Below are 23,967 nucleotides of genomic sequence, written 5' to 3' on the forward strand. Positions count from 1 at the left end.
TGATACAAGACTCGGTGCGACATTCCATGCAGTCAGAAAGATATACTGTTAAACTATCATCTTTACATGTCATAAATAAATGTTTGTTGATTTTGACACCTATCGCCTAGGGCCTCCAAGCCTAGAAGGTAGCAGGTTTTGACCCAGGATGAACCCAGCAGGACCAAATTGAGATTAAATGTTTGGTCAAGCTATAGCATACAGCTTATAGTATTTTCATGCCCATCAAAGCACTCAGTGACCACTTGTACCCTGTCAAAAGGGCATCTTGGGAGGTTCCCCTCCCAGAATGACAGTTATGCTTCACCACAGAATAAATGTAAACCATTGCAATAGCATTGTGTTTATGTGGAATCAGCATTGGCCTCTGACAGGTGCAGTGGACCCAGACCATTTCAGGAACACTTATCTCTACACAAAAACAGAGCCAACAGAGTCCTTACCCACAGGAAACCAACATTCGAGCCTGCAGGCTCCTTTTGGCAGGTACCACAGGTGTACTTGTCCACTTGTAAAGAACTGATAATACATCTGATTGTAGGACTTCCCTTCGGTTGCCAAAGAGACCATAGAATGTTTACTTTACGCACACAAGAGAATTTTTAGCTGCACAAAGGGGTTTATGAAGACAACCTAACCACAGAACCCCTATCCAAAATTGTAAAGTTCAGTGACTCGTAACTGATTGGTAGGGCAACATTTGAAATCTCACGATCTGGTTCATGTCTGGTGAATCTTGAACCAACGGTCAAACTTCAAGGGATCTGTTCAGAGCTATGATTGATGATATCAGACTTCTAGGCTAACAGGACGTGAGCCACCCCTGCTTTTGAAAGAGTGAGTCGAGCGGTCTAAGGAGACCATCACACAGGTCAGAATCCACCCCATCTTAAAGCCAGCAAGATCTCTCCATAAACCTGGCAGAAAGAACAATTTTTATGCATGACTCAACCAACGAAACAATGTTTAACCAAGAGACCTCACCTGTGTTTCAAAAATCAAACCTTCAAAATCATTAAATGAAATGAAGACTCTAAGTTGAAAAAGCAAACATACCTAATAAATGTTCAGGTAAGTTATAAGCATGAGTCTAGTTATTTTTCTTTTGTTTCTAATGTTGAAGGGAAATGATATGGAATAGGATTAGGGCCACAATGAAAATATTAAATATTAAATATTCTGACATTAAAGTCACAATTCAAATAATATTTTCATGGTCCTAATCCTCTTCCGTAAAATAATAAGTAAACGCGTTAAATCGCGTTCTTCAATTTTAGTCGATTACGCGTACTTTCCGTCACTGCACGTGCGCACTTCCTCTCCCCCTTGGAAAGACAAACGGTTCGGATGCCTGCAAGTTTCGGCGAGGATACGCTTTTCACGCGTTGGCAAAGCGTAAGGTAAGACTGACTTCTATTTTTGTGCTATGTTCATTACTTTTAAGTTTTGTTTAGACAGTTTGAAGTGAAAAGATTGCCATGTATATACCAAACGAATGTTAAACTTAGCCTTTCAGTAATTTCGTGGCAACATTTCTTATTGCAATGTTAGCCAAATGACAGTGCAACCAATATATGACAGGTGAACTACATGAAATTACAGAATAAATCTCATTTCTGGCATTATAAATTGTTTTTAATTAAAGTGGCCATGGTAATTTTGGCGGGAGATGTGACGCGGCAATGTTAGCAATAAAGTTAACGTAAGCTAACTAACATCAGCTATCGTATTTCTCAACATTTTACAACAGAGATATTATGATGTTAGCTGCCTGAAGTGTAATACAGGTATTTGTTATTTTTGGATGAATTTCTTATTTTAAAATGTGTGCTTTCGGGTTTGGAATGCAATGCAAACTGCAAATTTGAGAATCCCTCTCCTGATGTACAGTACTACTGAAGCACTACAGGTTGTGTTACTATCAAAGACGCTCTTGGTCATTACCCTGTCTCTATCCCGAGTGTGTTTGCGCTTACACAACTCCAGCTGTGTTGAAGTCACATTTATCTCGAGCACATAGACTATTTTTTGTGCGAAACCATATCATATTCATGATTGTAATATGCATGCTTATTTGGACCTGTACGACTTTGTTCCAGAGACTGATGATATTTCTGAATTTCTTTATCTTTTTTTGTAACCTTAAGATCTTAAGTGTTTGTATATGCTCAGTGTGAGAGGAATTCTTTTTTGTGACATGTTCAAAGATGTAATGTTTTTTACGTAAAAGTTCTGCTCATATGCAATCAGGCATGTTTAGTATATACACTCACCTAAAGGATTATTAGGAACACCATACTAATACGGTGTTTGACCCCCTTTCGCCTTCAGAACTGCCTTAATTCTACGTGGTATTGATTCAACAAGGTGCTGAAAGCATTCTTTAGAAATGTTGGCCCATATTGATAGGATAGCATCTTGCAGTTGATGGAGATTTGTGGGATGCACATCCAGGGCACGAAGCTCCCGTTCCACCACATCCCAAAGATGCTCTATTGGGTTGAGATCTGGTGATCCATGTTCTCATTCTGTTTACGCCAAATTCTGACTCTACCATTTGAATGTCTCAACAGAAATCGAGACTCATCAGACCAGGCAACATTTTTCCAGTCTTCAACTGTCCAATTTTGGTGAGCTCGTGCAAATTGTAGCCTCTTTTTCCTATTTGTAGTGGAGATGAGTGGTACCCGGTGGGGTCTTCTGCTGTTGTAGCCCATCTGCCTCAAGGTTGTGCGTGTTGTGGCTTCACAAATGCTTTGCTGCATACCTGGGTTGTAACGAGTGGTTATTTCAGTCAAAGTTGCTCTTCTATCAGCTTGAAACAGTCGGCCCATTCTCCTCTGACCTCTAGCATCAACAAGGCATTTTCGCCCACAGGACTGCCACATTAATGTTTTTCCCTTTGCACACCATTCTTTGTAAACCCTAGAAATGGTTGTGCGTGAAAATCCCAGTAACTGAGCAGATTCTGAAATACTCAGACCGGCCCGTCTGGCACAAACAACCATGCCACGCTCAAAATTGCTTAAATCACCTTTCTTTCCCATTCTGACATTCAGTTTGGAGTTCAGGAGATTGTCTTGACCAGGACCACACCCCTAAATGCATTGAAGCAACTGCCATGTGATTGGTTGATTAGATAATTGCATTAATGAGAAATTGAACAGGTGTTCCTAATAATCCTTTAGGTGAGTGTATGTTAGCCTAATAATAAGGGCACGCATCCTTCTTGTGGTGCTTTGCTGAAGTGTGTGTGTGCAGTGATCTTTTAAGGTGGAGTGTGGTGCTGCAAGAGATTGTACTTTATATATTCCTTTAAATTAAAAAAGGTTCATAATTGTATGTATGTGTATACACGATGTTCAAAAAGGAGAGTGAAATAAGTTGTATTTAATAATTCATTGTCTCTGTTGTGATTTAAGATGAACATCTAATTAATTGCCTTTAATTCTTTATGTATTTCGTTAAACTTACAAAGTAAGTTTAGAGTGATTTGAGCAGACTTACAAATGTAAGGCGACCAGCAGCAAAGCATTTCTATGTTTTCTCAACTTCAATCACCATGCAGTTGTGCAAACCTGCTTTGGGTTATAATAGTTCACCCAACTTATCATTTCAATCTCAGCAAAATCACACTTACTATTTGATTGTGCTTGCAAAGTGAAGTTGAGGAAACTTAAAGCACTGCCCTGTGAGAACTCACAGTGTAACTTAGGAAATTAAGTCAGCGCAGCTACATGGGCATGAAGTTGAGAACTTATAAATGCTTTGCAGCAGGTTGTTTTCCCAACTTTTTATTTTTTTACAGTGCACCGTTTCCCTCCTTTACTGTGTATAAAGCATATTCTTTGTAGTTATCAACAGTGTTACTCTTACAATATATCCAGCAACATTTATTTCAAACAAATGTTAACACTTATATTCAGAGGTGGACATTTAATGTCCAGGATTTTTACATTCTGGACCTGAAATGTCCACCTCTGCTTACATTAAAAACATATTTAACATGACTTAATGGTAAAGGGATTGATTCTTAGGAGAACACATAATACTATCCATTGAGACAGAACGACAGCACTATGAGAAGAGGATAACAATGACTCTACACTGCTAATTTCACTACATTTGTATGATATATAAATGCAAAAGAGTCATTAATTTGGCCTGTAGAGGCCCATGATGAAAACAAGTATAAATTCATCCAGTGCACAGGCTGGACTCAAAGTCCCGGTACAAATATCTCAATGGTTTCCACTCCCCATTTCATAATTAATGTGTCTAAACTCCACAGGAGAATGATCTTCTTCAGCCTGCTGTGGGGTCTCTCATGGAAATCTCATCAATTAGGTAGTTTTAATTAGATTTCCCACTCATACACACAGTCCCTGTTGCATGCATGACCTTAACATCCTGTTTTAAGGAAAACGTTACGACGTAAAGCCTGTAGGTTCAAAAGACACCCATGTTAAGGTGCGAGTAAACGAGAGCAGTGCTTTTCACAGTGTTTGTCACATGTCCGTCGTGCCTTCAAGCACAGGCTTAACCCCCCACCCCCCCCGAAATGCTCCAGGGGCACCAGATAAATGACCTGACCCCAAGCTTCACTGTCATCTGTATCTATGTGTGTGTTTATGTCTCAAAGGAGAGCCTGAGGGGACATGCTAAAATGATCACATTCCATTTTATCTGTATTTAAATTTGCACAAATAGCAAGCAAAGCATCACAAAAGTTTCAAGGTACAACCTGAAATCACAATTTGTGTAGAAAACATTTGTACCCAGAGGTGACTACTTCAGGTCCAGAGTGTAAAAGTCCAGACCAAGATTTTGCTTCAACCAACCAGTTGATTACTTTGTCACTTTGACTCTTTATACTGAACTGGTTGGTCGAAACAAAATCTTGGTCTGGACGTTTACTCTCCAGATTGGAATTACCCACGTTTTTTTGCCTCCCAAAATTCCTATTCCACCAAAACCATTTCATCAATAGTCAAAAGAGAAACAAAGTGTTTTCCTTTTTAATGGAGTCGTCTCTTAATGTGACTCGACACGCTGATTAGAGCCCAAGCCCCCAGTGACACCGACCGGTCCTCGTGAAAGATAAGGAATCCGAGTGCCGGGACACGACTCGCTCCCCACAGACTGTGTAACCAGAGGTCCATGGCCCAGCTGAGGCAGGATAGCCTAATTATCAAGCCAAGAGAGAGCATCTAAAACCTGCTATTAGGATAGGTTTAATTAATGTCCTGTAGTTGCTCATAGATGACTGGGTAAATTTTACTGAAGTTTAGTTTTAAAAACAGTTCTCAACATTAAACTGCATCTGGATACACCTTTTTAATCTTTGTTTTTATATATGACTGCAGATTAATATGCTTCTCTAGTTGCCGTCATTGTGATGCTGTCCATTTTTGAACCAAAAAAGTGAAAAGGAAAAAAAATGGCATCTATCTTCTGGAAGGTAATCATAATCATACCTCAATAGCCTGAACAGTCCACACATAAACCCCTCCACACGTGCGTTTAACAAGTACCGGAAAATCACATTAAAATTATAATTTTATGTAAAATATAACTTCAGGACAAACATTTCCAATTACATCCAATGAAATTAACATTCAGCAGGAAAAAGGATCTGCTTAAAAAGAAGGCCACTGGGTATAGGACAACACACAGCGCTAATTGAGAATGTAGTCTTAAAAGCGGAAGGTTGCTGGGTCGAGCCTTAGACAGGGCCTGCTAGAGTGCTCTCCAGTAAAATACTTAACCTGAATCATTCCAGCAAAACACCTAGCTATACACACCGCACAGCCTATCTACTGTGGGGTATTAAGTGTCAGTTCTGTATTGAGTAGCTACTGAGAACCGGCAAGAAAATGCAGAGTAACACTGCCTCGGAAAGCATCTTCAACAAAAACACTTTTCATGACTATACACCCGGAAACCTGCATCAGATAAGCAGTTGGAAGATGGATATGGATTGATAATTTCATAAATTCCGTACATAATATTTAGCCAATCAGCTATAAAATGTGCAAAATACCTTTGCCGTTTAGTTAGCCCTTAATTTCACTAAGCTACTAAGAAAACTAGTCCCATAAGCCGCTGACTGAGAAGACAACAGATTGATAATTAAGTCAGTAGTAAGACACTAGGATGAACAAGCTTCTCTCAAGTTCTCTACATCAGCAATGGAGAGAATAAAGCACAAACACTGATAATGAGTTGAAGTGTCATGATAAGTTATAATTTGGTCTAACATTTCAGTGCATCACCTTCAATTTCAGGCTAACCCCTGTCATGTCTCTGTTACATTGCATCACCAGGATGCCGTGACTCATTTTGGAATTTCCCCTCAGAATATCCCATTATGTACAGCTTCCTGTCTTGGAAGCCATGAGCTTCTTACTCTAAAAGCATCTTATCTCCAAATCTATAATCATACAATAAAGTACACTATGTAGCCACTGACAATTATTCCTGCATTCTTTCAAAATGTATCCGTTACTTTTAATGTTTAATTAAACAAAATAAAAAAACACCTAAAGCATTTGATATTGCCCTCTTTGCTCTGGGAGTCACCAATTCTGAAAATAATGGCTAAAGCCGAAATTAACGTGCAAGTGAAAACGCTTTTATGGTAGTATTACAGAAGTGTTTGGGATGCAAAATGACTTGCATTAGAGATCTTTTGTACTGACCCATTAAAGCGTGGGCAGATCCTACATGATCAACCACATTTTCACCCCTTCCACATTGCCAGCATTCAGGGGCGTTGCTAGAGATTTTGGGCCCCATGAAAGCATATCATATTAGGACCCCCAGTCCAAACCAATCCAGTTATTTTCCTAATTTTTTAGGGCCCCTGTCACTCAGGGGCCCTTGGAATCGTCCTAGCTTTCCTCCCCCTTACGGCGCCCCTGCCAGCATTACACCAGTGAAACATACCCCCATACGTGCGATTCTCCAAACTGCAACTAGTTGTGAAATATCAACAAGCAGAGGAGTAATGCATTGTGGGATTACTGGTCAACCTTGTCTTATCAGGCTGTGCCTTTAAGTAGTGCACATGCCACCATGGAACTTTCCGGCAGATTTTACTCATGAACCCAAAGTGGCAAGAGATAAGGTTTTAACTACCTGGGATGCTTGTATACAACTAAATACGTAATAAGTAAGCTTAATGCAATGGGTTCAGCACATCAGTGCTAGATGTAATACCCATCCATTCCGGAGCATGGCCAGAGTGGGACCTGGAACGTATGCCAGGCAGCACAGAGCACGAGGCTGGGAAACACCCTACAAACACACACAGATTTTAGAATAGATGTTAAAACTATAATATGACAAATAGTTATGCACTAACCAATAAAGTATTAAACAAAAAATTAATGGGGGGAAGCTCTGTGGGTTGCTGGTTCAAATCCCGTGGTCGGCAGAGTGATCTCATCATTGGACCCTTGAGCAAGACCCTTAAGCCCAATTGCTCGAGGAACTCTACAGTCTCCTATGTGCCAGTTTCATGAGGTGGCCTCCTGGGATGATTTTATAGCTGTCCCGAAGGAGGTCCCATGTATATGCTGAACACTCATTGGCTGCTTTTCCTTCACTTTCTGGCCAAACTCCTCCAAAACCATCTCTACTTTAAGTCATGTGATGCAACACTATCGCTCTCCTTTGCAGGCGGCTAGATGTATCCAAACTTTTGACTGGTACTGCACATACAGACTGAGGGTGAGATTCAAACCTTCAGCTCATTGTGAGGAAACAATGTTACCTACTGAGTCACCTTGTCATCCCAGTATGTTACTATTTTGTTGCATAACTTAGCATAAAAGTAGAGAGAAATATGCAATTTTACTCAATGTAAATCATAGGAAAAAGAGCACTGTCATCAAATATTCATTTGTAATAATTAAACACATTCTTGTACATAGGAGAAAAACAAAATACCATGAGATTGGAATGTGATGGATGTAATTTTGTAAATTGCAACATAAACTGAGTCCACCTGCTGCATATGCTGAGCAAAACTAATTTTAATGAATGTTTTTGAACAAAAAAAAATGTTTTGGACTAAACATTTATATATGCAGTTTTACAAAAAAAAAAAAAAAGCAGCAAAAGTTCTTCATATTTATGGAAGCAGTCCAGTTAATGCATCACCCTGTCAAATCAGAGCACAACTGCCTACAGCAAGGAAAAAAAAAAAACTCGCAGTGAGCAAACCATTCTGTAACGCAGACGATGTATTTTATTTTTCCTTTCCAACTCCAGTGACACCTCAGGTCCATCAGAATAGAGGCTTGTGCCAAACGGGGGTTTTCATAATACACTTTAAAAAGGCACATTAAAAACTCGGGAAACACAATCCACTCCACACACACACACACAACAGAATATGTTCAATTGGGCTTCAATTTTGAGAAGCGTCAGTGTTTCTGATGACTCCAGGGGCCTGTATTGTTTCTCGGTCAGCTTGTTTCTCGTCCTCTCCTCTGCTCGGACGTCATGCCCACATTCGTGCAGACGGCAGCCTCGCCCACCTTCTCTGATGTGCGTCAGGAACCGTTCATTAGGCAAATTATAAATTAGCCTCCTATCATACAGCCTTGACACCCACATCAAAGAGCGCCATCGCCACATACCCTACAAAGCCCAAGATGGAAAGCCTCGCACTCTACAGATTGAGGGATCAGAATGCCAACTAAAAGGCCCATTATGACCATAATTCATGTACATTCTCTGAATGGGTACAGACATTTACATATGCTGATTCAGTAAACAAGCGTGATTCACATCCTGGAAAAAACTAGGACCATAAAATACTACCGTCAATCCCAATTGATGTTAATAATCAATAATCTGGAAAAACACTGTTGAACGCCATTAAAGCAATTATACCTTTTACACATCCATTTCTAAATCTTAATGAATTCAAAGGAATTAGCAGGCCCATTGCCTATTTTACATTGTCTTTTTTAGTCAGAAGGATAGAAATACGAGAACCACAGCTGAGGTTTACAAATAAACTGCCGTATTCAACATGTTACCCTGTATCATGGAATGCTCTCTAGACAAAATATAACTTGAACGTTGCCCTAAAAATAATTGCATATTTGTATATACAAGATTGTATTTAGAATGGATATTTACCTATTAAGTATGCAATGATCAAACCAGTTCATTCATAAATAAATGCATTCATTATAAAAGCATTTATGAACATATAACCCCTGTTTACCATGCAAGCCTACTAAGATGTATCCATAATTCACTCTAAGGCTGAGTAAATTCAGTAGTGACTGATGTAATTAAGTGATCATTGCACATTTTTCCTCCCAATCCAGATGGATCAAATGATACACTTAAAAGATTAAAGATTAAAAGAGATTAAAATCTTGAGTGTACAAGTTACTAAATAGTGCCAAGAAACAAGATCTGTAACAGATGGTCTTTCAAATACATTATCAGTCAAAAGTGAGGTAAGAGAAAATGACAAATGGAATGAGTTCCTTGGGAATGATCCAAACCCACGATTCAAAAACGCTCCTTGTATTTCCAACCCTTCATCACACATTCTTTATGGTGACCTTTACGTCATACGTTATGAAGTACTGAACAGCTCCCACACATCTGTTCCGTAGTACCGTTAAATCTTAGACTTCAAACTGTGAAGTTCATTGCTTCAAAACTTTCTTGAGAAAGAGGGAAATGGCATTAAGTAGACAGGAATCTACAGCGGAGAGATGGGGGTGAAAGATGGATTTGCAGCAGGTAAACATGATTAGCACACACAACTAGAGGGGAAAAACAAAGTCAAAGCTAAAAATCACAGAGGGGTCTATATGGAGCAAAAAGGGACACGGCAGGGTGGGTAATTATTTACACCGGCTCCTAAAAAAGGGTTTGATTCGTTTGACTCGTTAACGTTTTGGGCCTTGATTAGGGCTCCGAGGTGCCGTCGCCTTTTCTTTCCGAACCTGAAAACGCAACATCAAAGTGAAGCAAAGTGGGGGAAAGATGAGTGAAGGAGAGAGCAAGGGAGAGACAGACAGACAGAGAGAGAGAGAGGCAAGGAGAGAGAAGCATCACAGAAACAGAAGAGGTGAATATAGAGCTACAGAAGTGTTTATTGGGCACGCTACAGAGGCAGGGCAGAGTACACGCAGGGTGAGCAACACAGAAAACCATCAAACCTTCCAACTTGTTAAAAAAGGAACTTTTAATTGTGCCACTTCCAAACTATTCTCAATGTTACATTTCTGAAGATGTTAAAATTCAGCCAATGTGGAAAATTTGCATACCCCCCTCTCCCGGCCCACCCTCAAACATCACTCATCCCTCTCTTTTTGAAGGGATGGGGGTATAGTCGGTCTTGGAGAAAAAAAATAGGAGGACAGCAATAGAGTACCCATCTGAAGAATTAAGTTTTAGGTGCTATGAGATGATTGTAAGAAAAGGTTTTGATTTTTCTATATTTTTTTTAACATACAAAACTTTAAAAGTTTAAAAAAAATTGCAATGAAATGTAAAATAAGACTAAAGGCACAGAAACTTTGGTCCCAACAGGTCGTCCTGGTCAGGTAACTGGCCGCGTCACGCCAGCCCTCACTGTGGTCTTACCATACTGCTTACCTCACCTCTGTTAACTCTAACACACTTATCCATGAAAAACTAGGTGGCTTCTCCAGCACATGCTCAGAATTTTACAGCCATTTCTCAGTCCTCAAACACAAATGGAAAATGGCAAATCGAACACAGATCCACAAGTAAGGTTGAAGAACATCTAAAAGTAACATCAAGTCAAAACAGGCAACGACTGTACTGTATCCACTGCCAGTGAAAAACACCGTGTAAACCAGAAGAGATTAGTTTGATGTTACTCGATCTCGATGGAGGTTAAAGCTTTACCTTTGGCTGACTGGAAAATAAATGACGTTAAACTCACTGTTTCCTCACAAACCATTCAGGCCTGGTGCTATGTGGGTCCTTACTCCTCATATGAACTTTGCTAAAACAAAAAGAAAAAATTCACAAAAAAATTGAATTCTAGGAGTTAATGGTCTACACTTAAGGGGGAAGCATGTCAAATAACAGACACAGAGGGAGACAGGAGACATTTAAACAAATCCACCCCACAGACCATAAGAAACAATGTGCCTAAACAGATATAACCTACTTAAATGCAAAAACTGAAGTGTTGGTGCTGTATAAGTAAGGCACGTGTCTTTTCAACTCACTAATAAAAAGATTTCCATCCTTCTTTTGAAGAAATAGAAAGAGTTAATGGCTTGCCTAACAGACAAATGAGGACAGTATCTCCAAAGCAGAGCAGTATCTCTCCAAATTATTTTTTTTTTCAGAATCCGTCATATTAAGGAATGACTGAACAAACAAAAGGAAAAAAAAAAAGGAGAAAAAAAAAAAAAACAAAGAACACAAGAGCCAAAATGGTGGTCCCCAGTATGGAGAAACTGTCAACAGGTAACGCCACTCGAAAGCATTAAGAGGAGCCACTCTCAACTGCTTCAGATAGTCGACTTCGAGAAGGAGACCCTCAAGTGATGGTTGTCACCCATGTTGTAATTGTGGAGGTCGATCAAGGCCTGGATCGCTTCTTCCACCGTTGACATCTGCAGCAGTGCCATTCTGTGGTCTCTGGGCAACGACAGTTGGTCAAAGCCAGTTACAATTCACATCCAGGAGTTAGAGAATTGAAAATCAAAGCTGTTTAAGAGACACTTACTGGAAAAACTTAAATGCTTTCACAGTGCCACCGGAATTCGAGAACAGCAGTCGGAGGTCATCTTCAGTTACATTTTGTCTACAAATTTGAAAAAAAAAAAACATACATAAATGCATACTCCAGCATCATTATGCAACTGTTCCAAAAGTAATTAAAAAAAACTCCTTGGGAAATGTAAAGATTCTTAATGTCATTAAACCGATACCAGTGAAAAGTGCACAAAGGTAAACACTGGTTTAATTAACAAAGGAATTCTGTTTAATCTCAAATTTATTCATCTCCAAGTATATAATGTTATATAGTTAACCTTTGCTATTTACTCCAAGCTTTAAAATGTAACTACGCATGGCTCAGTGGAGATCTGCAAGGGCTATAAAAGTTAATGACTAATCAAGGACTCTTTCATAAGTTGATCTCATGTTGACTGTCCACCAACACAAGCGCTTCTACTAGCACGCCACCTATTGGGTGACTTTTCACCAATAGTATTCGTGAAAGCTGTGAAAATCCATGGCAACAGCCTCTCACAAAGGCCATGTTAGACCTCGTCTTATGTGAGAAGCAAGCCTATGATCGACTAAAGCAGAAGAGAGCACACAATTAGCAAACGGCTGAGGCCCACTCTGCCCATTACTCACGGGATGTTGGAAAGGTGGAGAGTGGCAGACGGCGGAAAGATGTTCTGGAAGTTTTTCGAGCCGGGCTTCTTGAATCGATGCAGAGGGGAATTAGTGAAGTCCTTTGTGAGCCCCTGGTCGTCCAGACCTTCCCTGGGCAGCTGCACCGTCTGATGTTTCGACAGAGTCACCCGGATTATCTTTCCGTACATCTTCTGGCCATTCAGATGACTCATGGCTGAAAAGAAAAAAAAATTTTTTTCCCTGCCACAAGTATTAAAGATACTGTATCATAAGTGCAGAAGGAAACAAGATCGCGATGGCAGCACGACAGCCAGCATTAGCAATGAGGCTAATCTAATGGGGATTAAGTGCTTTGCTACGACAATCTCACCAAGCTGTGCTTGATTGGCGTCGGCCATTTGTATGAGCGCGCTGTCTTTTTTATTGTATAGTATCTTCACACGCTGCGCATCGCCGTAAACTCCTTTTTCCCCCAGCGAGATGGCCAGGGAGATGGGGAACACAAAGAGAGGATTGATTGAGAACAGTTAGTACTTCAGAATTTGATACTCAACGTGAAAGTGAAAAAGAAAGAACATTCATCCAATCAAATAGAGCCGAACAGTAGCTTAGAGACGGAATCTATTGCGATAAACCCTCCGGAAACAGCCTTCATGAGAAAGGTAAATTAAGCACTACATGCAAAATAATAACCATGCATTAACATAAATCATCAATGGAGAAGGAGATGGAGATTTCAAAAGAGAAAAAAAAACAAACATAGAGAAGACCGTACCAAGGCCAACCACTAATATTAACATTAACGTAAAACGTGTGCGTGTGTGTGCGCATATAGATATAAACGATAAAAAGGTAGAGTGCTAATGATAACATACCGAAGAGGGTAAACAGACTTTGGGGCGTAACCATCTTTAGAAGGAGAGAAGAGCAAGCAGCGTAAGACAGGAAGAGAGAAGAGTCGAGGAAGAGCGAAGATGAACAGATCATCCATAACGAAGAGTGGTTTCCCGTAGAATGGTGAGGTGGTCATGGATCATGGTTCAAGGCAGTTAATTGGGGCAAGTCGGTCCAAGGAACATTTTGTTCAAGCACAAAGCATGAACGGGGAAAGGGAGGGGGTCGGGGCGAGGGGGTGGGTAAAGAAAAAGGGGGGGCGGGAAAAAAAACAAAACAAAAAGACAGGCAAACGGGGAGGGGACAGGAATGACAAAAAAAGGAGGGAGGGGGGGGAACAGCAATGCAGAAGAAAACAAAGTGGGGGGGAACAAAAAATAAAACAGGTCAGTACATAGGAAATGCAGGAGTTTGGTCAGAAAATGGCTTTCGTTTTGCTCTTTTCGTTTAAAAACACACGAGAAATTAACTGCAAAAATGTAGCCACCCAAGTGAAACTTGGGCAGAGTTACATTCACATCAAAGAATAAAATCACAGCATAACAATGAGAGGGAGGAGGCCATGCAATAGGATACACAGTTTAAGATTTAGTAAGTCAGGCACAGCGGAGTATGGGATGCAAGCCACATTGTCGAGGCTGGCAAGCACAGTCCGTGTCAGACATGCGGGTTTGGACATGAAAACCACCTTGCGAAGTTATGGTATAAACAGCACATCATGTTTTAAATCCACAAACCGGGGGCGTTTGGGAAATCATGATAGAAAATGCAACTCGTAATATCCACTCCGGGGGGTAAAAGGGAGGGGGGAGGGAGAGAGAGACAGAGAGAGAGAGAGAGACAGAGACAGAAAGAGAGAGAGGCATATGTCCCACACTTCATAAATGTTCACGGCATTGAGAGGAGGGGGGGAAAAAACATAGCATAGAGAGAGAGAGCAAGAATTAACAAGTGTCAGTTTACATGACAGCAAAGAAAGAGATGAGACGAAGTGGTCAAATCTGTAAAGAAAACAGAGCAAAGGGGAGGGGGGTCCCCTCTTTGAGAATCATGCATGAACACAGTTTTAGCAAGGAAACGGACGTAAGATATACGAGCACAAGTCTGGAGCTTAATGAGAACGTTATTTGAAAGCAAAATGAGTGTGGGGGGATGGAGGGGTAGGAAAATAAATCCGCATTGTTTCCTATCATCCCTGTATGGCTGGGTAACAACAATGTTATGGGAAATTAGAATGCATCAGTGAGTCAGGAAGAGTTAGCTGAGCCAGTGCTGACTAAATGGTAGCTGAGGCATTCTGCAGAGCAGTGCTCATGAATGTTAATGCGTATAGTGTGTGTGATTAGAGAGCGGGCACACAAAGAGCATAGAGGGCCTTGCCACCGTGGCAGGCTGGGGGGTGAGACATTAACGCTGCAAATCAATGATTCTATCAAAAAAATAATAATTAGAATATTCCAGGCCACCAATACGAATACGCTAATCTGTATTAACATGCGGCAGGGAGCAAGAAACGGCACAGGACCCAACTTAAATTAAGAATGGAGTGTGGTGATCATGTGACTGGCTGTGTATGCCTGTTGGGGGGGGGGGGGGTTTCCAGGGTGACGGGCGTACTGACCTCCTCATTGAGGTTGCTGACTAGCAGCACACCGCCGCTGCCCGTGTGACCAGACAGCGCCACCCTCCCGGCTGCAGCCGCCGCTGCCGCCGCGGCGCTCAGCGGACTCAGAGCCCCTGGGGACAGAAGGGGCCAATCAGAGGGTAGTAGGGGGTGCTGGGAAAACCACACTGCGTCTACAGCTCTACTACACGGCTGAACTCCCTTTACAGAAACACACAGCTGCTACGGCAATGCACTTTCATCACTGTTTAATATTCAGAAAATCAAACCGTTCAAAAAACTCATTACGACAATGATCTCGCCAACGATTGAGGGCCAGAAGCCCTGAATCCCAACCCTTAATGGCCAGTTTTACATCTAACCCAACCAGGCTTCCTCAGTTAGTAAATTGCCAGGTTCCTCTGCAAGATGTCACCTCAGACTTCCAACACTGAGCACATATTACAACAAAGAGGTGAAATTAAAGATGGAAGATAAATACCTCCGCTCTGTGCAAAGCTGAGGGTGGATGGGAATGCCGCGCCACTGGTGTAGGGAGTCACCATTCCAGATGGAGTTCCTAGAGGGGAGGGGGGTGGTCAGCTCTGTCGACAATCAGTAAGTCCTACACAGGTGTAACTCACCCAATGACTGAGAAGCAGCACACAGACATATGCTGTACTGTATCTTCATTTCTTCTTCATACTTCACACAAAAGACCTTTAGACACAGGGTTTCTGAACCCAGTCCTCAGGGACCCCCCAGACCGTCTACACTTGTGCTCCCTCCCACAAGAAAACATGGACTGTCTGGGGGTGCCCAAAGAGCAGGTTGGGAAACATTGGTTTAGGCAACTCTCGTCTCAAACCCTCCCTCACCGAGCAGGGAGGAGGTATCCTTGCTGAAGCCGGCTGCCGCAGTGGGATCGACGGAGGGCTGTCCGTCTCCGGCAGGAAGCTCCGGCCTGGTGTAGTCCCGGCTCTTGTCGTTGTTGTACTTGACATTAAGGTTGACCAGCTTAGAGAAGTCAATGCGCAGCGTGCAACAGGCATTGTAGATGTTCTGGCCATCCAAGGACTGGAAAACAGGGTGAAAGTTAAACCGGGCCTGGCTCTCTGTTTGGGTTCATGGGATCTTTAAAACCTGCTTCTTACACATGCTGCAGAATTCAGAGCGGGTCGCTAAGGTAACTCACCAGCTTTGCTTGCTGGGCGTTCACGGGGTCGCTGAACTGCAGCAGGGCTTGAAACTGATTGTTCTTGGTGAACGTGATGATCTTCATGACCGTTCCGAACTTGGAAAAGATCTATACAAACGAGGGACTGATGCTGTCATCACTTTCCTCATTAAATGCACAAAAACAAAGAACTGCGCATGAAGCAGTTCAGTTTGCAGTTACCTTTAGATAAACTGTACCTGAATGGCTTGTTTTGTCCCCATCACCTCGTCATTGACTAAACCTTGGAGATTTTGGGTGGGTCCGTCAAGACCAGATAGCGCCCTCCACTGTTACATTGCCATCACATTGCCCAACACATCGATGATAGTTTCAACCTGTAGCTGCCCTATGTACCGCTTCCCACACTGGCACTATCTGCTATCCTTTGTCCCTAACTCCATTTGGTTGCGACACCATGAAATTCGGTAAAGCATAAACTAAGTACCCAGGCCTAGCACTGCCTTGCAGTCCTCAGCCCCGTCTGGCTTCCTATCCGCACATACGAGAAGACGAACGCGGCCGCCTCTGTGGTTTATAGCGAGGCCGCATGACCACGAGTGCCATACCTGTTGAAGGACGTCCAGGGTGACAGGATAGAACATATTGTCGATGATTATCCGCAGCACGGGGCTGGGCGCCGGCGTCAGCGCACTCTCGCTGGCCGTCGTCCCCGACGTCGGGGTGCCTCCTGCCTGGACAGCTGTGACGGCCTGGAGGACCGCTTGTGCACGCTTCGAAAGACAGAATGACGAGGGAGGAAGAAAACGACAGAACTGAACAAACGAGCATGACCAGCTCCTCAGAGAACATAGCTACGGCTTATGCCAGCCTCTGATGACACTGCCTTCACGCTCGGACTGGTCCTCTCACCTGGTTGAGGGCATTATCGGTCTTCAGCTCTTTGTGATTGGAGTACTGGATGAAGACGGGGACGTTGCGGACATGAGGTGTCACGGCCGTGTAATAATTCACCATGGTAATGGCGGCTTCCTCTGTCCCCAGCTCCAGGAATGCCTGCTTGGCATAAAATGCAGCATATGCATTAGCTGTGGCTCTCCCCGGGTGGACATACAGATCATCTCTATTACTACCGGGCCAGATACGGAGCCCAGAATGACATCCAGCATAGAGGATAAAGTCACATCTTGCAGCAGACCGACGTACCTGATTCTTTCCCTTAAGCATCAGGATATTGGTGACCTTCCCAAAAGGTAAGCCCAAGGCGATGACCTCCGTCTCGGAAACTTCATTGGGCAGCTTCCTTATGTGGAGGACACGGGAAGGGGTGGCGTCCATTCTGTCTTCCACTCTCAGTTTCTTGCTATCATTTCCATTAGCTGTGATGGTGATTACAGCAGAGGTGCAAAGCCGTTAATGCGGCATGTCAAACAGAGTACCTGATTCGCACAGGCTTAGCCCAAGCAAAGACACCTCTTTATAACAGATACGGCCGTGGGACAGTGACACCAGCTCACTGCTCTACCTGACAAATCCGCAGAACCCCATTAGAAAGCTTGGTGTCAGGCCAGAACAGTCATTGACTGTTTTCATGTCAACCCTTCCAAACTGAACCGAACCAACTGTGGTTGCATCTTCACGATCATGCATAAAATTTAGGTCCAGGAAAACATGTCATGGAGCAACAATGAATAATGATAAAAAGTTGCATGATAAAGTGTAAGAACAAGTTCACCTGTTGCCAGAGCAAAGAGAGAACTATAGTGTATCCCAGAATGCACCAGTCTCCTCAGCAAGCAAAACTGATGCAAGCTTGACCTTGGTGGAGGTAACATCCAACTCAGCTAATTTGTGACATAAGTAGACAAAGGAATTGGGGCTTATTCTTTGCATACTGGTGTGGAGTTTGGGTAAACGGGGTAGATTCTATGCTAGGCCAGAGAAGGGCTTCCCCTGGCACTGGATTATTGTATATGTGCATGTACTGCAATTGTGGAAGGAATAAGCCGAGTGTTTTCTCACTATAAACGGAACCACATAACACTGACTGGGCTGTGACTGGGAGCAAAGAGGCTGGCTTACAGTCCCTCAAGTTATGGACTAATAATTGGTACAAACGATTGTATTTGTGTCATTGAGGGTTGTGATGAACACTGAAAATTTAAAGTGCACTTATTTTCAGACCAATTTATCAAAATGCACACAAAACATTTCATGTTTGATGGCCATCTATCACTTAAACTACATTTATGCTTTTTATTTTATATACAGGGCCGACCTGGTGGTGCATATATACAGGGCCGACGTGGTGGTGCATATATACAGGGCCGACCTGGTGGTGCATATATACAGGGCCGACGTGGTGGTGCATATATACACAGGGCCGACGTGGTGGTGCAGTGGTTAGCACTGTTGCCTCACATTTCTGGGACCTGGGTTCAAGTCTCCGCCTGGGTTACATGTGTGTGGAGTTTGCATGTTCTCCCTGTGTCGTCGTGGACACAAGACATGCTCAGGCTGATTGGAGTTACTAAATTGCCCATAGGTGTGCATGTGTGAGTGAATGTGTCCTGCGATGGGCTGGCCTCCTGTCCTGGGTTGTTCCTTGCCTCGTGCCCATTGATTCCGGGATAGGCTCCAGACCCCCCGATACCAGGCACACGATGCATTCGGCAGAAACCTTGCAAACCATGGCATGTTCACTAACACCCGCCTGACCTGTCGACACGACACGTTTAGATTTCTGGAGGATCACTGGTTGTGCTGGGCTGTGCTGCACGAGTGTGCACCGACACATGTGGGCGGTCGTCGTGAGATTATTACACAGCGTTATTCAATTGTTTGCCTGGCACCCCATTCGAGAGTGACCCATATTTCTTCACGAATTCACGGTTCCAAACACCTGGCCTTAAGTACACACCCTCATATAACACTGCTTTATATTTGCTGGAACATCGTTCCAGCAGAACTCACCCATTTCCTGGTCATATCTCCATGTATGGGAAATTCCACCAATATGGATGTGACATCTAGACTAATACTGACAAGCAAAATGCCTCAGAACAGGGACAAGCTTAGTATCAAGAAGCCAATCTGCATATCTTTTCATGTAACCTCTTGGGCTGAATATGGACAAATCCTCAAAATTCATATATTACTTTGCATGTTAGAAATAACATAGCTTTTTATTTTATGGATGTAACATCAAAGGGATGCATGGATTTGCACATATACACAAATTACACTAATGTACAGACATCAATATCAAATATCCCAATCGAGGAAAAACGGGGTCCTTCCTTACCAGTTACAATCCCACTCATACCAGTGCTCGGACTGGTGTAGTGGCTGCCTGACAGCAGCTCGTCTGAGCCTCTCTGAAAATGAGGAACCACAAAAAGAAAAGTTTGATGGGGGTGGGAGGGAATGACACAGAAGAATAAGGCATACTCTCTCATGACGCAGCATCCTATTGGACAGAGTGAAATACAACTCTGTCCATAAAAGCAGAGGAGACAGGCGCATAAAACACAGGCCATGTTGTTTTAATCTCGCATGCCCGATGCGTCAAATTACCAGCCAGGCCAATTTTATGGGAAGCCCCCCCCTCCCTTCCTCCCCAGACAACGTGCGGCTGCCGACCCGCTCAGGGCGATGCTAAAAGTGACTGATAGACGGACGGACGGGTGCGCACAGGGCCGCTGCAATCTCCACTTTCTAATTGGATGCCTCAGTTTTGTCTGAGAATGAATCCCACTAAATTGTTCTTTATCACCCCCCGATTTTGACGTCTGTGATAAATCAAAACACGATCGCCTTAAGGCTACAGCCCTCGAATACAAAATGAAGGGGGATATCTGCAGCCCGCTTCAGCTTTAATGACTTCCAAGTGCGTTCCAGACACCCATTACAACCCCCTAAAACAGACTTATTATAAAACACAGAGAAAATGAGCCACTGCCACTGTGCCCGGTGACGAGGATGTCAACGGGACAGTTCGGTTTTCAGAAATACCGGAAGAATGAAAGGTCAGTGCTGATGTGGATTGGGGTTATGAACTTCATTTGTGAGCAACTACAAATTCATAAACCAGGCAACAGCACCAAGGCTAATATACAAACGTTAGGCCAACGGTAAACAACGTTGCATAACACAGAACTACTAAGTAGGACTAAGTCTTTAAATACAGACAGATCCTCTTGTACTTCCTAAACCGGCAGAATTAAAGGTTATGAGGTATGCCGGTTTTGATTTCCATATCTCACATGACTCCAAACATTTCTGTCATATCACATTCTGCAGGATTAAGCATTAGAGATGCCTTTTCTTAAGAAGTAAACTCAACAGGTGAGACTGTGCTTTAAAATAACATCTGTTGTATCCATCAGGTTGTACTAGACCACCCGGGATGTTAAGGTGTTTGCAACACGCAAAAAAGCAGGACTGCTTAAAAGCATCAATAGACATTCAGTCTGGCATTTGGTAGTAAGTGAACAGTAATAATGCATCTACATTAACGACACAATCCATCCATAATAATTACTTCAATCGTTATGTGTGATGCAACAGAGGAACAAATCTTACCTTCACTCCAACAGCAACATCACTGACAATGCTGTAACAGGGGAAAAACAAATACATTTAGTTTTTGTAACGGAAAAACACGTTACTTTGACTAAGTCTGTATGCCAAATATGACGAAAAAAATCAGCTCCGTCACGTGGGACTGACTAGAAACCGCCTATGTCATGTCAAACCTGCGCGTGATCAAATATAAGAGATTCCGATCGCGTTAGACGAACAGAGCCGAGCAACGGCGGAAACACACAGGAGTTTGAAACGCAAGCATAACACTTGTCAAAACGTAAATTTTAAGAAAGCCGATGTCGAGCTGCCTACGTGCATCACTGGACCGTACACGCCCGATGCGTTAAGGATCCATCACGCCCGAAGGCCCGCCTGTAACGGCCTGGTTGGGGGCGGGGAAGCACGTTATACACGTTCACGTTTTAAATATTAACTGTTCACACCCGTAAATTAAATGGCAGAACAGCAGTTCTGCGACATATGCGTGTGCATATATGCATGTGTGAACGACGTAACTATTCAAATGACAGCCATACATGCATGCACACGAACAGCACAGAGCACCCGAGCACAGCCCTGTGTCATGTCGAGGTGGGCCGTCCGCCCACAAAACGGCCGCAGCCCCTCACCGACGGGGAAAGTGATGCTCGGCGGGCGGGCTGACAGGCGAGGCTCGGCAGCAACCAGACGGGGAAAAGCGAAATCGGGGATAGGGTAACACCCTCGAAACGTGGCTTATTGCTTAAATAGATATGGGGTGTTACATGGGAGAGGAGAAAAAAAAATCGAAAATAAATGTTAAAATGGGGATTTATTTCCCAATAGTAAACAAAGAAACCCAGGCTAATCCATAACAAAGCATGCGAGACGGAGCGCCGCGCCTCCCGTCGGGCTCTCCGCCGGCTGCTCGCATCGCAGACACAACCGCTAACCCATTAGCTAAAGGACGGGAGCCTCAGAACCGCACTTGTACTTTGTTTTCTATCATTAAAGTTACACGACCATGTGCTCAGCACCTGCCATCCCAGCGTTTCCCCAGCGATAAAAGCCTCCCACCAGCATGATTTCCAGGAGAAGTTCCGTTCAGTTTGGCCAGCTAGCTCGCATGCTAACATGCTAAAGGGCTAAGCAAGCTGTGTCCCTCCAGATTGCCGTTTCACTTTTAAAAGTAACCCAAGTTCGCGACCCGACTGGCTATATTGTGAGCGCTTAACGGAGACGTCAAGGAATAAACCGAATGAGACGCCGCTGTCTCCGGCGACACAGACCTCGATACGTACCCGTCCATTGCCGGAGAACGTATCTACGCTGGGTTCCTGCTAACTACAGCACCGCGCCTCAGCCAACAAGTCAGACAACAAAATGGCAGCCGGGGGCCTGCACGGAAATAGACGAACAGAGCCGAGCGATGACGGAAAGCCCCCGGTCCACATTGAACGACTATAGCCGAAAAACCTTAGTGTATTGTCTTAATTCTTAGACACAACCGTAGCTCGACATAAGACTTTAAAAATAGAAATCATATAACAGCTGTCTACAATAAGCACTAAAACAATTTCCAAAATGAAAACTTAAAAATAATGAACATGAACTATATTTCTTTAGAATTATGCGGCTGGATTGTCCTTAAAATACCACCAGCAAAACGTCGTTCCCAAGGCCCCATTTCTTAAATATAACTGCTGCTCAGATATACGCAAGGCAGATAGCGCTGTTGCCTCACACCTCCATGGTTGTGGGATTGAGTTCCTCTCAGTGCTCTATGTGTGTTTCCTCCTGAGCCCAAATACATAGTTTCTGCATAATTTCTGCATTTCTAAATTGTCCATTGTACATGTGTCCAGGCTGTCCTCCTGCCCTGTGTCCTACACTGCCTCAGATATGCTCCAGTCCCTACCTTCCATGACCCTGTACTGGGTAACTGTTTAAAATATGGATGAATCTCTTTCAGTCATACAATACACCACTGCAGTTATTCAAGTGCTTCATAAATGCTAAATGGTCGTCTTACAACTAGACCTTCCATGGCCATGAAAAGACTGTCTATTGTGAATGAAAGGTGTGTGTTGGGGAATGGGGGTGGGGTGCAAATACAGAGTAGCATAAGTCATTGACCTCTTCAAGTGATGACTCACAACCATGGTGTGGTTTAATTGTACTGCAACAATACAGCCTCCACTCTAAGCCCCTCTAAGAGCCTGTTACATACAAATCAGCACAATTTGTTTAAAATGCATAGATATATAACTTGTTTTATTTAACAATTTTTTAAAGGGCCACTGTAATAATTGTAGCTGCTACAATTTCTAGTTACAAGGAGAATTTTACTCCAATGCAATAGTAGTGTTACTTTATCCTGATAAATTAATCCAGTGAAGCTGAACATTTCAACAATTTTCGATAAGATAATCATTCCTCAATAATAGTTGCCTTAAATATGACAATCAAATATAAAAACTAGATTATAGTAATGCAGCCTTTGACTTTCTCATTTTGTGCTTTTAGTTTGATCTTCTTTGTTGCCAAAATGCAGAAAAGGGAACATAATGACATATTGTGACAGTGGGAAGGGTGAAAAAACGAATGCCATTAAAATGCACTTTATTTGTGAAGTTTTAATCATCGTTCATTGCCATTTTGTTCCTTCGGCTATTTATTATTGCACAATATGAATTTTGCTATGGCTGTCAAATACTGATAATGGTTACAAAAAAGTCTCACGGATTTTCTGAAAAACTGTATAGTCAGATACTGACAGTTCATTCTGCCAGACTTTCCTGCGGTCAGAGTTAATTGCCCAATAAACTATGAAAAGCCTAACCTTAACCCCCAGGCACCATCATCAAACAGACGCTAAGGCGAGCGACCATTTGCATAGAGGCGCTATACATGTCCGTTTCCATTGGACTTGTTTTGTCATAGCCGCAGGGTGACCGGAGGCTTTCACAGGGCAATACTGTACACGTGAACATTTAAGTACAATTTAATGTTAACGTCACACCTGTTTGTTTCCATCAAACTTATTAAACTTCCCTGAAAGGGCACTGTCGCAATAATTTGAAGTTCCCTTCTATTTGTGCGATGCCAGTTTAGGCACGAGGATACCAAGGGATTATTTTTCTTTTCGGGGTGTGGAGTAGTGTGTCACCACCGCACCACGGACACTGTACCCCCGCCGCCCGTCTCTGACAGCCCCGCACGCCATACCCTCAGTCTTGCTCTCCGCCCGTCACGTTGACAGATGGCTGGCTCCGGATGACAGACGTGCTGTTTGTGCAGGAAGACCGGCTCTGTGGACTGAATCCGAAGCAGCGGG

General features: G+C 43.0%; 1 protein-coding gene and 1 long non-coding RNA gene across 4 annotated transcripts in view; one reads left to right on the forward strand and one right to left on the reverse strand.

Moving 5' to 3' along the window:
* The first annotated feature begins 1,268 nt into the window (after positions 1-1,268).
* LOC111858471 (uncharacterized) overlaps positions 1,269-23,967 on the forward strand; it is an 82,227-nt gene continuing 59,528 nt past the window's right edge. For both annotated transcript variants that reach the window (XR_002841590.2, XR_002841591.2), the window contains exons 1-2: positions 1,269-1,400; positions 17,109-17,317. This is a non-coding gene — a long non-coding RNA (uncharacterized lncRNA). The remainder of the gene's footprint in view (positions 1,401-17,108; positions 17,318-23,967) is intronic.
* On the reverse strand, positions 10,206-22,023 carry LOC111858470 (polypyrimidine tract-binding protein 2-like). 2 transcript variants are annotated; one of them, XM_023840277.2, is made up of 15 exons: positions 21,932-22,023; positions 20,649-20,679; positions 19,369-19,441; positions 17,271-17,443; positions 16,977-17,120; positions 16,673-16,837; positions 16,083-16,193; positions 15,766-15,964; positions 15,390-15,467; positions 14,906-15,021; positions 13,266-13,299; positions 12,761-12,853; positions 12,388-12,604; positions 11,750-11,827; positions 10,206-11,661 (listed from the first exon to the last, which is right to left on the reverse strand). In XM_023840277.2, the coding sequence occupies exons 1-15, from the start codon at positions 21,937-21,939 to the stop codon at positions 11,532-11,534; spliced, it is 1,650 nt and encodes a 549-aa protein (XP_023696045.1). In that variant the 5' UTR covers positions 21,940-22,023; the 3' UTR covers positions 10,206-11,531. The 2 variants fall into 2 exon arrangements, with proteins under 2 accessions (XP_023696045.1, XP_023696044.1); XM_023840276.2 differs by having other exon boundaries at positions 21,920-21,995.

Source organism: Paramormyrops kingsleyae, chromosome 21, assembly GCF_048594095.1.
Source record: "Paramormyrops kingsleyae isolate MSU_618 chromosome 21, PKINGS_0.4, whole genome shotgun sequence".
NCBI classification, from domain to species: domain Eukaryota; kingdom Metazoa; phylum Chordata; class Actinopteri; order Osteoglossiformes; family Mormyridae; genus Paramormyrops; species Paramormyrops kingsleyae.